Genomic DNA, 14,146 nt, shown 5'->3' with positions numbered 1-14,146 from the left:
ACGACGTAACCTCCAAATGCACTGTGTCTGAACCACGGGGAGTGGCATTTCTCAAGTAAGGGCACTCAACTCCTTGAAGAACAGCCACTTACACAGAATGATGTAAATTAAGAAATGGTTAATAAACAAAAGAGTAACCACAATTAAGAGGCAGAAATAGTTTTAAAAGTAACCTTAAATTCCTTTTTATTAAATGTCTACCTTTAAGTCTACTGTTATATACAGCATGGGGCAAAAGTAAGTTTACAGTTGTTTATGTGGCAAATAATATAATAATTATGAGATAATATAAGAATAAACTTTGTTACCTACTTTTGCCCCACCTCTGGGGGATTTTTTGGTTAATCCTCGCCCAATGATATTTTTTTCATTGATTTAGACAGAGTAGAAGGGAGGGAGAGAAACAAAGAGAGAGAGAAAACATCACTGTGAGAGAAACACATCGACTGGCTGCCTCCCACACACGCCCCAACCAGGGCCGAGGATTGAGCCTACAACCGAGGTACATGCCCCTGACAAGAATTGAACCTATGACCCTTCAGTCTGCGAGCCGACCCTCTAAACCAGTGGTTCTCAACCTGTGGGTCGCGACCCCTTTGGCGGTCGAACGCCAAAGACCATCCTGCATATCAGATATTTACATTACGATTCATAACAGTAGCAACATTACAGTTATGAAGTAGCAACGAAAATAATTTTATGGTTGGGTCACAACATGAGGAACTGTATTTAAAGGGCCAGAAGGTTGAGAACCACTGCTAAACGTTGAGCCAAGCTGGCTAGTGTTATTTCTTCTTTAAAAATATATATATATATATATATATATAATTTTTTATTTTTAGAGAGAGAGGGAGAGAGAGAGAGAAACACTGATGTGAGAGCAGAACATGGAGAGCTGCCTCCTATCAGGAATCAAGCCCAAAACCCAGGCATGTGCCCTGACTCTGAATCAAACCCACAATTTTTTGGTGCAAAGGACGACGGCCAACCGAGCCACACCAGCCAGGGCCCACCCTGTATTTGTTAACAAAAAATGGTACTAATAGAATTTTAGACTGCAGGAAGCAATAGCATATTTATAACTCAATGACTATGGAGTAACAGCTAACAGCTTACTTTTCAAGTAATTACTGAAGTCAGTGTACAATGCAAACCAGTCACCTTAAGTTGCTGAGAGGACCGTGGAAGGAGACAGGTCCTGTAGATACTTAGGAAGTAGAAGGATCAGGGTCTTGGGAATCCAAGACAAGCAGTAGAAAGTGACTCTATCTTTAGTTAAGGATGTGAGGTTGATCAATGACCTGGAAATACCTTGACTTACTTTATAGTCTGAATCCACTCCACCTCTATCCGCCCCCCAAAAAGTATACACTGAAACTCTGGACTAAACATGTACTGTATTTTTTATTTTATTTTTAAAAATTGATTTGAGAGAGAGAAACATCGATCGGTTGTCCCTGTACACTCCTCCACCAGGAACTGAACCAGCAATCTGGGTATGTGCCCTGACCAGGAAATCCAACAGGCGACATTTGGTGCCTGGGACAACCAACTGTGCCACATGGGCCAGGACAGGCACTCTATTTTTTAAAAACGAGGTATTTTTAGTTTCTCTAAAAACCCGTGCTTCCAAAATGTCCAGTGGAGGCATGCAACTATCCCAATTCACTTAAATCTTATACCAGACACTAATTTCAAGAAATGATAAATATACAATAGGGATGACAAACATATATTCAGCAACTTACCTTTATGATCCAAAACAAAATCACAAAATGGACAAAGTATTTCAAATTTGTACTAGAATAAGTTGGACAACCTTTTCTAAATCAAAATGTAGCATTTTGGAATCATTTAATGTAAGAAAGAAAGAGCTATAGGTGAAACTCTAAGAAGTGCTCTTTTGAGTAGAAACCTTTAGGAACTATGAAACCTTCTGGCACGGGACTCAGGCCGAGTGTGAATGTCCACGACAATGGAGAGGAAGACGCAGCCCAGGCCCCGCTGCTCACCTGTCCTTGTGCTGGATCAGCAACTGGTAGAGTCTCTCCATCTCCCCGCTTTCGTAGAGGTAGTCTGCTTGTTGGAGGATTTCTTCAACTCGGAAGCCTATGAAAAAATAGGAAGTAGGTCTTCCAAGCCACATGGCAACGATTCTAAGCAGCACTTTCATATACAAGCAAAGAAAATTAGAAAGACTCTGATGTATCTCAATGTGTAAGCATGAAGCTATCGTAGGGATTTACTTAAACCATGGAAAAAATATTAGAAAGCTTGTTCTGCTACTAAATATGATGCATTTTTTTTTATAGTCAATAAAATTTAATATGGCCTCATGCGCCCTGAAGGAGGTGGTGCCCGATTCAGAGGGGTGATCACTATGTCCAGATAATCTCCTATCTGCAACTTCTGCGACTGCAGGGTCATGGAATCATCAGTCCCCTTTCTCCCGGACATGGTGCTGCCAATCTCCTTCACCCGATAACCAGGTCTTTTAATATCCGAAAAACAATTGCAAAATTGAAGTGTGTGCCCTTCTTTCTAGCTTCTGGGTAGACTTCTTTTACTAAACTAGTCAGTTCTTTCAAGGTGGCATCCATCCAGGTGTAGATCTGCAGCTCGCTGGACGGCATGTTCCCGCGGGAGAACTCGTCCATGCGGTGGTGGCACCCATTGTTGGTGGTGAAGACGCGCAGCAGCAGCAGCGGGCACGTCTTCTCCCGGTCGACTGGCTTCTCTGGCTCCTTCTTAATTTCCTCCTGGGTGACGCGCGATTCCACCACCATCTTCCTCCAGTGGTCCCCGAGAAGCTCGCTCTGACCTCCGACCCCAGCAGCAAGCGTGCGAATCAATATGATGCATTTTTAAAAAGGAGAAAGGAACCTCCTGTGAGGTGTTAAGGTGCCTCCTCACCCTCCAGTCTTCACTATTCTGCTGCTAAGTGCCAGCTGTGAACCAAGACAGAACACCCAGCCACATTAACCACCTGCGGGCTGACCCACTAGATCCTCTTTACGACCTGACTCACCCAGACACGTTACAGGGAAAAGAGGCAAATGTGTCATCATCAAAAACTTAGGTGGCATTGACAACAGAGAACCTGAACCATACTTCACTGATCCGTGCTCCAACCACTCATCGACTGATCTAGACACCCCTGCCAACCCCTAGCCCTTACCCACAGTGCAACGCTCTGAAGGTGACTAGTGATGAACTCAAGATCCCCCAGTGTTACTAGGAACAGACCCTGAATCTTGTCTTCTGTCAGGGTGCTTACTACTCAGTCCTATGAACCCCACATTCTAATGTATCCAGTTCACTTTATTATTCATTTTAGAATGCTTTGATTAATCACAGTGCATCGCAGGTTAGAGTTTTTGAAATACTAAAACCTAGATCAGTGGTCGGCAAACTGCAGCTCGCGAGGCACATTCGGCTCTTTGGCCCCTTTAATGTGGCTCTTCCACAAAATACCGACTTCTGCGCATAGGCCACGAAGTTTCAATCGCACTGTACGTGCGTGCCTGCATGTGCTATTTTGTGGTATTTTGTGGAAGAGCCACACTCAAGGGGCCAAAGAGCCGCATGTGGCTCATGAGCCGCAGTTTGCCGACCACGGACCTAGATCATCAAAAAAGGGAAAAAACTCATGAATTTATGACACAATCATAAAGTATTTTTTAAGTTAACATCATGATCTAATCATACTAGTGTAAGAAAAATTAAATTACAGCAAAAAAACCTAAAATTATAGTGTTTTTTTAAATGTCTTCTTTAATCCTTAAATCTATGCTGGAGTTTAATAATATTCAACTGGTTAACAGCTGATTAATTTTCTTAAGTTTGATTCCATTGTATTCTATATTGTTATCAATGGCTGACTCTTCCAATTTGGATTAGAACCACCGAAAATCCTTTAAAAAGGAGTAAGCAGCAGTCTCGGCACCCAAGCCCCCATCAGATCCACACCCCGATCCCTGGAACCTGTGAAAAGGTGGCGCTCACAGGTCAAGGGGAGTTAAGTGTACAGATGGATTAAGGCTGCTAATCAGCTAACTTCAAAATATGAAACCATCTTGGATCTGGTGGGCCCAAGATCATCACAGGCCATTAGACGGCGCTGAGGGAGGCACAAGCGTCAGGAGGTCTGACCATGGAGACAGGCCCGGGACAGGGCTGGGCTGGAGCCAGGATGGGCTCTCAGACAGGAGTGTGGAGGAAGCCTCTGGGCGGAGGAGCCAGGAACACTCTCCCTCGAGCCTCCAGAGAACGCAGCCCTGCCCATCCCTGCCGTGAACCCAGCGGGGCCCACTTTGGACTTCTGACCTATGAACTGGAAGGTAGTACATCTGTGTTGTTTTGAGTCACTGAGTGTGTGGAAACGTGGTGCAGTGGTAACAGAAACTACATGATATCAAGTATACTGGTCTGGCAGGTCTGAGTGTGCACATGGCATGTGTGAGCAGCAGTTACACTCAATCCTACTCACACTCATGGGAGCCCTCCCACTCCCCAAGGACCCTGGCAGAGACCACTGTCCCTAACATGACCCAGACTCCACGGTCACCACCCAGGCGATTAGAAGAAACATGTAGAAATCTAGTGAATAATGTAAAATATTTAGCTTCTTTGCGTTTGTTATTCTTCTATAACTTCTTAAGTCACTTACCTCCCGTTCCTTTACTCTACAGCACAGCACATGCGCTACATGTCCCGGCTCAAATATGCTTTCCCTGACTCTAACAGCAGCTCTGAAGCCGCCAGGGTGTGGTTTGTAAGGAAAGAGGCACTTCCTCTGATACTGCAGACCCCCCGCACTGGGTGGGGGCATGCAGACACGCATACCTCTGCAAATCGGCTGTGAGTTACTCATTTCGTGCTCTGCACTTTCCCTGAGAACAGTTAAAAAATAAGCTATGTTACTGACAGAAAGAGACCATCCTCTATAAAATGGACTCAACTTTTAAAGTAAGTTACTTTTCAACTTCAGTTAGCAATACATATTCCAAGATGAACTGAGGTATTCATTTACCTACAACTGTACAGTGAAATTTTACATTTAGCCTAAAATGAATATGTGCAGAATCATAATTCTTGAATATCTGAATTTTTTAAGTCAATGATGTGACTGCATGTGTGTGGTGGTCAACTCTGGTGTTCTGGTTCTCTCGCTGAGCGCACCCTGGACCGTGTCAGAGGTCCCTGGACAGGGATGGAGCCCCCTCTAAGCTGGGAACAGCTCTATTTCTGAAGTTTCTCTGTAGAGGGCTTAGGAAGCGCTGAAGGGTCATCAGTAGAGAAGCAAGGTAAGTGGAGAGAGGCTGAAGTGCTCAGCAGGCCATTGAGGGGAGGCCCTTTCAAGCGCACCCACGCGGCCGGCGCTCGCGCACACACACAAACACACACACACATGCAGTCACATCGACTTAAAAAATTCAAATATTCAAGAATTATGATTCTGCGCATATTCAAGAATTATGAGCACTGCGCACGTGCTACACACCGGGAGGGGCCTTAGGGTCTGTCCACTTGACGGCAATAAAAAACTTCCTCCTGGAGTGCTCCACCAGTAGGTATCTGGCACAATTGTGTGGTCAATAGAGACATTGCCATTAAATAATGAGTCCCATAACCCTCTCCACTGGAATGCCAGAGCATACATGCCCTTAGATTAACTTCTAAAAATGTCGCACTGCAAAAAAGTCTCCCTGCAGAACGCAATTCAATTCCAGTAAATGAAGAAAAATTTAACTGGTTTCAATGAGCATAAAGCAGATCTAAAGAGAATTAAACAAAAGCTTTCATGAGTGGAATTATTTGAAGACTAATTTAAAAAAATATGAAAAATAAGAACCACAGCACAGCAAAGCGAAAGGAGAGGACCCAGGAAGCCCGTTTTCACATGAACATGGACAGTTTTCCAAGTTATAAAAACATGGCTCGAGAAGAGACCAAGATGGCGGCGTAGGTAAACACCGGAGACCGCTGCCGCAAACAACCATTTCAAAAATACAACTAAAAGACTGAACGGACATCACCCAGAACCACAGGAAGGCTGGCTGAAGAGAGACTCTACAACTAGAAGGAAAGAGAACAGCAAGCCGAGGCTCAGAGGAGGCGCAGTGTGGAAAATACAAAGGTACCGAGGTGCGCGCGAAAGCGGGCTGGTGGCTGAGGGCGCGATTGTCGTTTTCGGTCGGGAGTGAGTCTCAGACTCTGGGCTCCAGATCCCGGCGAGTCTCTAGGGACCCAGACTCAAACGGGAGAAGCGGGATTATCCAGCATCAGTTGGAACCTGAGGGCAGCTTTCTCTCCGAGGTTTGCAGCGGCTGCCGGGGTTCTGAGAAGCAGAGCCTCTGGGAACGGGACTGAGAGCGGCCATAACTGCTCCCTCCGCCCGCCCTGTTGATCCCGCCCCGCCCAAACCCTGCGCACAGCCATTTGCCGACCGCCTCAGGCAAAGGCTGGATTAGCGCCTCCCCAGAAGACAGACGTTTTCCACACAGCTGATTCCTACAGCCAGTCGGCCTGGTGGTCAAATCCCTCTAGTGTTAACTACAACAATTAAGGCTTGGCTAGAACAAGACTGCGCACAAAGACCACAAGGGGGTGCACCAAGAAAGCATAAAAGATGCGGAGACAAAAAAAACATGACAGAAATGGAGGATATGGAGCTAAGAATCGCAATTTTGAGGGCTTGCTATAAACTTGAGCAGAGCCTCACGAAAACTAATGAGACCCTCGATGCTACGATAAAGAAATTAGAAAGTGCCGAAACCGGTTTGGCTCAGTGGATAGAGCGTCGGCCTGCGGACTGAGAGGTCCCAGGTTCGATTCCGGTCAAGGGCGTGTATCTTGGTTGCGGGCACATCCCCAGTGGGAGATGTGCAGGAGGCAGCTGATCGATGTTTCTCTCTCATCGATGTTTCTAGCTCTCTATCTCTCTCCCTTCCTCTCTGTAAAAAATCAATAAAATATATTTTTTAAAAAAATAAAATTAAAAAAAAAAAAAAAGAAATTAGAAAGTAAGCATACACGGACTGAAATAAAGAATATTATACCTAATAGCAGACCAGAGGAGCACAAGAATCAAACCAAAGATTCGACAAAAAACACCCAACTGGAAAAGCAAAATGAAAAAAGAATCCGAAAGTGTGAAGATAGTGTAAGGAGCCTCTGGGACAGCTTCAAGCACACTAATATCAGAATAATAGGGGTGCCAGAAGATGAGAGACAGCAAGATATTGAAAACCTATTTGAAGAAATAATGGCAGAAAACTTCCCCCACCTGGTGAAAGAAATGGACTTACAGGTCCAAGAAGCGAAGAGAACCCCAAACAAAAGGAATCCAAAGAGGACCACACCAAGACACAGCATCATTAAAATGCCAAGAGCAAAAGACAAAGAGAGAATCTTAAAAGCAGCAAGAGAAAGAGACTCAATTACCTACAAGGGAATACCCATACGACTGTCAGCTGATTTCTCAACAGAAACTTTGCAGGCCAGAAGGGAATGGCAAGAAATATTCAAAGTACTGAATACCAAGAACCTACAACCAAGATTACTTTATCCAGCAAAGCTATCATTCAGAATTGAAGGTCAGATAAAGAGCTTCACAGATAAGGAAAAGCTAAAGGACTTCATCACCACTAAACCAGTATTATACGAAATGCTGAAAGGTTTCCTTTAAGAAGAGGAAGAAGAAAAAGGTAAAGATACAAATTGTGAACAACAAACATGCATCTATCAACAAGTGAATCTAAGAATCAAGTGAATAAATAATCTGATGTACAGAATGAACTGGTGATTACAATGAATCAGGGACATAGAAGGGGAATGGACTGACTATTCTGGGGGGGGGGGGGGGGGGGAATGGGAGATGCGGGAAGAGAATGGACAAAAATTGTGCACCTATGGATGAGGACAGTGGGTGGGGAGTGACGGCGGAGGGTGGGGCGGGAACTGGGAGAAGGGGAGTTATGGGAAAAAAAGAGGAACAAATGTAATCAAAACAATAAAGATTTAATTTAAAAAAAAAAAAAACAAAAAACATGGCTCATTTTACCAACAACTGATGTCTTCTCAGGGGCTATATCCTAGTTTCAGAAACAAATTACATGAACATGCCAATCAACTGATTATAAAGGGAGGTTTTGTTTAAGAAAACAAAGCTAGAGAAAATGAAGGGAGGCTAAATACACATCCACATTCTGTTCTCCACACTAACTGTCAAGTGCTCTAAATAGGCCTGAAAATAGAGTAAGGTTCTAAAACACAGGCAGGTTTCATTACGATCTGCAATAAAAACAATGAATTCCGTTTTCAGAACAAGTTACACCTCGGAATATTAAAATGCTGCTTTTTCCAGGTTTGATCTGGTGCTAGGACTGGCACTACGTCTAGAGTTATTTCGCATATGTGCACTTCTACTTTCACACGGCAGAGCAAGTGGGACTCCTGACCAGCTCATCCATGCAGAGGTGGAAGCCAGCCAAAATGGAAGAACCAGCATGTGCTGGGTAAAAGGGTCAGGATTCCTGTAACTTAACACACATCCATCACACACACTGGGGGCCAAATGACAGCTACACGCACAGCAGGCCAGCACTGCACGTCACAAGTCCCAGCGCATCTTGGCGCAGTCGCTCAGGAGTTGTGGAAAGTAGGTCCGTCCTGGTGCTGAGTAGACACGCTGGAGAGCTCAGGCGTGCTACCCCATTTCCGTTTCCAACTCGCATGAATTCAAGTTCAGTCAAATGCTTGGTGTATAACCCTGTACTACTGTCTCCTCAGCACGCTCAGAACAGTACGTTTAAATAACGTTAAATCTGAGCTCCTTCAGTATTTCCCCAAGTCTCTCTGCACTTTTTCAGAGGAGCCTCCTGGCCAGCATCACCTTTCTGAGGTGGGGCCAAAGTACCATTCTCTCCCAGGACACTTACTCCCAGTGGAAGCCCCATGCACTCTCCTCCAATTCTTCACGATGCTTCCCGTCACTGAGCTGGAGAGGGGCCGGCAGCCGAGTTAGGGTGCCTTTCGTTTCCACCCCCCAGCCACAGGGAGCCACTTCTGGTGCACACGCCCACTCTCAGGAGCTCTCTCCTTTCCTGTACCGAGTTCAGATCCTTCAGAGGGACGCCAGCAACGTTTGTGCCATTGCACACTGTGCTCTGCGTCCCACAACCCCCTCCACTGGATCGTGCCCTCCATGGATCTGTCCACGACAGATGTCAAGTGGATGCCAAACCACTGCCAATAAGAAACGGACATGGGAAGTGTCCAGATTCACCACTTCCAGTGACACACATTTTGGGAACACCCCCAGGAGACACGCACGGAAATATCCTGGAATGGAGACAATGCTCAGTCTGCAGCAGGGATGGCACTGAGAGTCATTATTTAAGATGGACACGCTGTGCCTGACAGCATCAGGCATGTTTCCCCTCCTCTGGGGCATGTGTCTGCTGCCATGATCTCCAGGCTGGAGTCTGCAGGGACAAGGTCACCTCTGCTGGAAACAGGCAGAGGCTGTCTGGCTGAACACCTGCCGTGGCACCCTGCTGTCTGCGTAACCCAGCAGTCGCCAACCTTTCGGACTTCACGGACCCCAGTGGTCCGGACCACTGGTTGGCAACCACTGGTCCAAAGGTTTCCTTAACCCAACGGTCACCAACCTTTCGGACCTCACGGACCCCAGTGGTCCGGACCACCGGTTGGCGACCACTGGCGTAATCAATATCGCAAAGCCAAGTGCACCGCTCAGGCACTTCATAAGGTGCTGAGGAACAGGCCAGGCCGCACGACCCAGTTCCTGCAATGGAGAGCTCACAGCGGTGAATGGTCTCCTCTGAAGGGAATGCCTCCTCAGCTCACATCTGCCACCTGCCATTAGGTTGGGTGTTGCCTACAGGGACAGGGAGCCACCAAAGGTGGGCACCCCCAGCTGGTCCACAGGAGTCCTGGGGTCCCACTCCCCAAGCTCACTCAAGAAGTGGGGTAGCCCTAGCCAGTTTGGCTCAGTGGATAGAGCATCAGCCTGCAGACTGAAGGGTCCTGGGTTTGATTTCGGTCAAGGGCATATGCCTGGGTTCAGGTTCGATCCCCAGTAGGGGGCTTGTAGGAGGCAGCTGATCAATGGTCCTCTCTCATCATTGATGTTTCTATCTCTATCTCCCTCCCTTTCCCTTCCACTTTCTCTAGAAATCAATGGAAATATCCTCGAATGAGGATTAACAAAAAAATAAATAAATAAGAGCTGATTTGTTCTATTTGCCAAAGTATGTCATTGAGCCAGAGACAAAACCAAGTCCTCTATTCTGTCCTTCATGAAAATGGTACTTTACAAAAAAGATAAAAAACACACAGAAGTTCTCAATTACCTGCTTTTTAAATAGTCACAGGTAAATAAAACCAGTAACTAGTAATTTTTAACTAATATTCTGAAATTCTTTACATATCGGAACTTTAGTAAGAATGTCTATTCAAATCAAATCTCTGCTTCTTTCCCCACCTCCTTCGTAATGATTAAAAAGTGGGGCTGTGAAAAAAGGCTTAACCCATCAATTAAGAGCTTTTCTAATATGCTGAAATTTTGGTTCTGTCTACATACATACACAACTTAACTAAATTTTTAAAATATGGCAACTCTAAATATATGTTTATTTAGGTACAGTATGCTAAATAAGAAATTTGATGTAATTTTTCTACTTTTCAACCAGTTATTTGATATTTAGTATCAAATTGCATTCTGTTTATAAACTAAATACTTCCATCTCAAAGTCACTGGGCCCTTGGTAACTGTGCCAGGAAGAGTGTGCACGCCAGCATAAGGGAACGCACGAATCACTGCGCTGCTATAAGCAGGGACTGACACCACCTTCTCTCCCGGCCCAGAGTCAGCACGGTCAGCGTGTGGCTCAGATATGGTCTCTGTGGGATATCCTCTTTTCCCTCCACAACACCTCAGCCCTTTAAAAATGTATCAAACACTCTTACCCAAAGGATCCTACATAATTATAACATACTAGAGGCCCGGTGCACGAAATTCGTGCACGGGGGGGCCAGGGGGGGTGCCCTCAGCTCAGCTTGCACCCTCTACAATCTGGGACCCCTCGAGGGATGTCTAACTGACAGTTTAGGCCCAATCCTGGCCTAAACCGTCAGTTGGACATCCCTCTCACAATCCAGGACCACTGGCTCCTAACTGCTCACCTGCCTGCCTGCCTGATCGTCCCTAACTGCACCCCCCTGCTGGCCTGGTCACCCCCTACTGCCCCCTGGCCAGCCTAGTCACCCCCAACTGCCCCCCCCACCAGCCTGGTCACCCCTAATTGCCCTGCCTGCCGGCCTGGTCACCCCTTACTGCCCCCCCTGCCAGCCTGGTCGCCCCTCACTGTCCCCCTCTGCTGGCCTGGTTGCCCCTCACTGCCTCCCCTTGCTGGCCTGGTTGCCCCCAACTGCCCACCCCCCGCGCCCCCGTGGGCCTGGTCCCCCCATGCAGCCTGCTGTTCGGTCATTTGGTCGCCTCTCACTAACCCCCCTGCCAGCCTGGTTGCCCCACGCAGCCTGTTGTTCAGTTGTTTGGTCGTCCCTCACTAACCCCCCTGCCGGCCTGGTCGTCCCATGCAGCCTGCTTGGTCGTCCGTTCGGTTGTGATGGTCACTTAGGCTTTTATTATTATAGATTAATAGGATATTTCTCACGGAAGGAGCTATAGTTATTAGAAGAATATATGTCAGACCTACATGTAGAGGAAAGCAGAAAATAATTTAGCCTATAATAATATTAGTTTCAATATCTACTAAAAAATAACTAAGTTATTAACCCAAAAACGACACACATAAATCACTAAGTGTTCCTGATGATTAGCTGGCTTACCTTTGGCTGCGGCATGAACCACAGCAGCTGGAGAAAGGAGCTGATAAGTTTCAAATCCCAAGTAAGACCAGGCTGAGAACATAAGGCTTCTTCTGAAAGCTCCTGGGTTTCCCCTCACCTGTGGAAACATCAAACAGAACATCTGAAGCAACTGCTACAGCAAGCAAAGATTCTATCCCTCTTCTTCAACCCCAAAGTGACCAATCCTAAGATAGTGGAAGCTTCAAATTCACCTCATCAAATTCCTCAGTGAAATGAATACATTCCTGCTTTACAGGGAGAGCATATACTGTTAAGAAAAGGGAAATTTGCCCATTAAAATACCAATGGCCTTCTTCAAAGATCTAGAACGAACTCTCCAAAAATTCATCTGGAATAAAAAAAGACCCCGAATAGCTGCAGCGATCCTGAGAAAGAACAAAGTAGGTGGGATCTCAATGCCAGATATCAAACTGTATTACAAAGCCACTGTTCTCAAAACTGCCTGGTACTGGCACAAGAACAGACATATAGATCAGTGGAATAGAATAGAGAGTCCAGAAATTAGCCCGAACCAATATGCTCAATTAATTTTTGACAAAGGAGGCATGAACATACAATGGAGCCAAGATAGTCTCTTCAATAAATGGTGTTGGGAAAATTGGACAGATATATGCAAGAAAATGAAACTAGACCGCCAACTTACACCATACACAAGAATAAACTCAAAATGGATAAAGGACTTAAATGTACGACAGGAAACCATAAAAATTCTAGAAGAATACAAAGGCAACAAAATCTCAGACTTATGCCAAAACAATTTCTTCACTGATACAGCTCCTAGGGCAGTTGAAACTAAAAAGAAACTGAACAAATGGGACTACATCAAAATAAGAAACCATCAACAAAACAACAAGAAAACCCACCTCTTGGGAAAACATATTTGCCAACGTCATATCTGATAAGGGCTTAATCTCCAAAATTTATAGGGAACTCATACAACTTAACAAAAAGAAGATAAACAATCCAATCAAAAAATGGGCAAAGGATCTAAATAGACACCTTTCAAAAGAGGACATTCAGAAAGCCAAGAGACATATGAAAACATGCTCAAAGTCACTAATCATCCGAGAGATGCAAATCAAAACAACAATGAGGTACCATCTCACACCTGTCAGAATGGCCATCATCAACAAATCAACAAACGACAAGTGCTGGAGAGGATGTGGAGAAAAAGGAACACTTGTGCACTGCTGGTGGGAATGCAGACTGGTGCAGCCACTATGGAAGGCAGTATGGAGGTTCCTCAAAAAGTTGGAAATGGAACTCCCATTTGACCCTGTGATCCCACTACTAGGAATATATCCCAAGAAACCAGAAACACCAATCAGAAAGGATATATGTAACCAGATGTTCATAGCAGCACAATTCACCATAGCTAAGATCTGGAAACAGCCTAAGTGCCCATCAGTAGATGAATGGATTAGAAAACTGTGGTACATCTACACGACGGAATACTATGCTGCTGTTAAAAAGAAGGAACTCCTACCATTTGCAACATCATGGATGGAACTGGAGAGCATTATGCTAAGTGAAACAAGCCAGTCAATGAAGGAAAAATACCACATGATCTCACTCATTCATGGATAATAAAGACCATTACAAACTTTTGAACAATAATAGATACAGAGGCAGAGCTGCCTCAAACTGATTGTCAAACTGCAGTGGGAAGGCCAGAGAGAGTTGGGGGGCAGGAGGGAGGGGAGTAAGAGATCAACCAAAGGACTTGTATGCATGCATATAAGCATAACTTATGGACATAAGACACTGGGGGGTAAGGGAGGGTAGGGGTTTGTCAAGGGCAGAGGGGAAAAAAAGGACACTTATGTAATACCCTTTGTAATACTTTAAGCGAAAAATAAAATAAAATAAAATAAAATAAAATAAAATAAAATAAAAAGAAAAGGGAAATTTGTAACAACTGCTAAGGGTGGCAGCTTATCTAAAACTCAGTCATGTTCACTGACAAGTGCTAGACTGAGGAGGAGGATATTCTACTGCTATGGCTTAATACATGAAACACCAACATATAATTGTCAGTCCTTTTTTAAAACGAATTCTTCTTTTTTACTGATTTCAGAGAGAGGAAATGAGATAGAGAGAGAGAGAGAGAGGAACGTCAGTTTGTTGTTCCACTTGTTTATACATTCATTGGTTGATTCTTGTATGTGCCCTGACCGGGGATTGAACCCTTGGTGTAAACCTTGGTGTATCAGAACACTGCTCTAAC

General features: G+C 45.1%; 1 protein-coding gene and 1 pseudogene across 3 annotated transcripts in view; both read right to left on the bottom strand.

Annotated features, from left to right (window-relative positions):
- Positions 1 to 14,146, bottom strand: part of RMDN1 (regulator of microtubule dynamics 1) — a 46,170-nt gene that overhangs the window by 22,129 nt on the left and 9,895 nt on the right. For all 3 annotated transcript variants that reach the window (XM_070392823.1, XM_070392822.1, XM_070392824.1), the window contains exons 2-3: positions 11,878 to 11,995; positions 2,013 to 2,109 (exon numbers count right to left, since the gene is read on the bottom strand). In XM_070392823.1, coding sequence (XP_070248924.1) covers positions 2,013 to 2,109; positions 11,878 to 11,995 — 215 coding nt within the window. The remainder of the gene's footprint in view (positions 1 to 2,012; positions 2,110 to 11,877; positions 11,996 to 14,146) is intronic.
- LOC138992992 (histone deacetylase complex subunit SAP18 pseudogene) lies at positions 2,300 to 2,822 on the bottom strand (annotated as a pseudogene).

The sequence above is a fragment of the Myotis yumanensis genome, unplaced genomic scaffold (genome assembly GCF_028538775.1).
Source record: "Myotis yumanensis isolate MYYU_CA2020_CCGP unplaced genomic scaffold, mMyoYum1.0.hap1 SCAF_15, whole genome shotgun sequence".
NCBI classification, from domain to species: Eukaryota; Metazoa; Chordata; class Mammalia; order Chiroptera; family Vespertilionidae; genus Myotis; species Myotis yumanensis.
The sequence above is the reverse complement of the archived record's forward strand: the minus strand, read 5'-3'. Positions and strand labels throughout refer to the sequence as shown.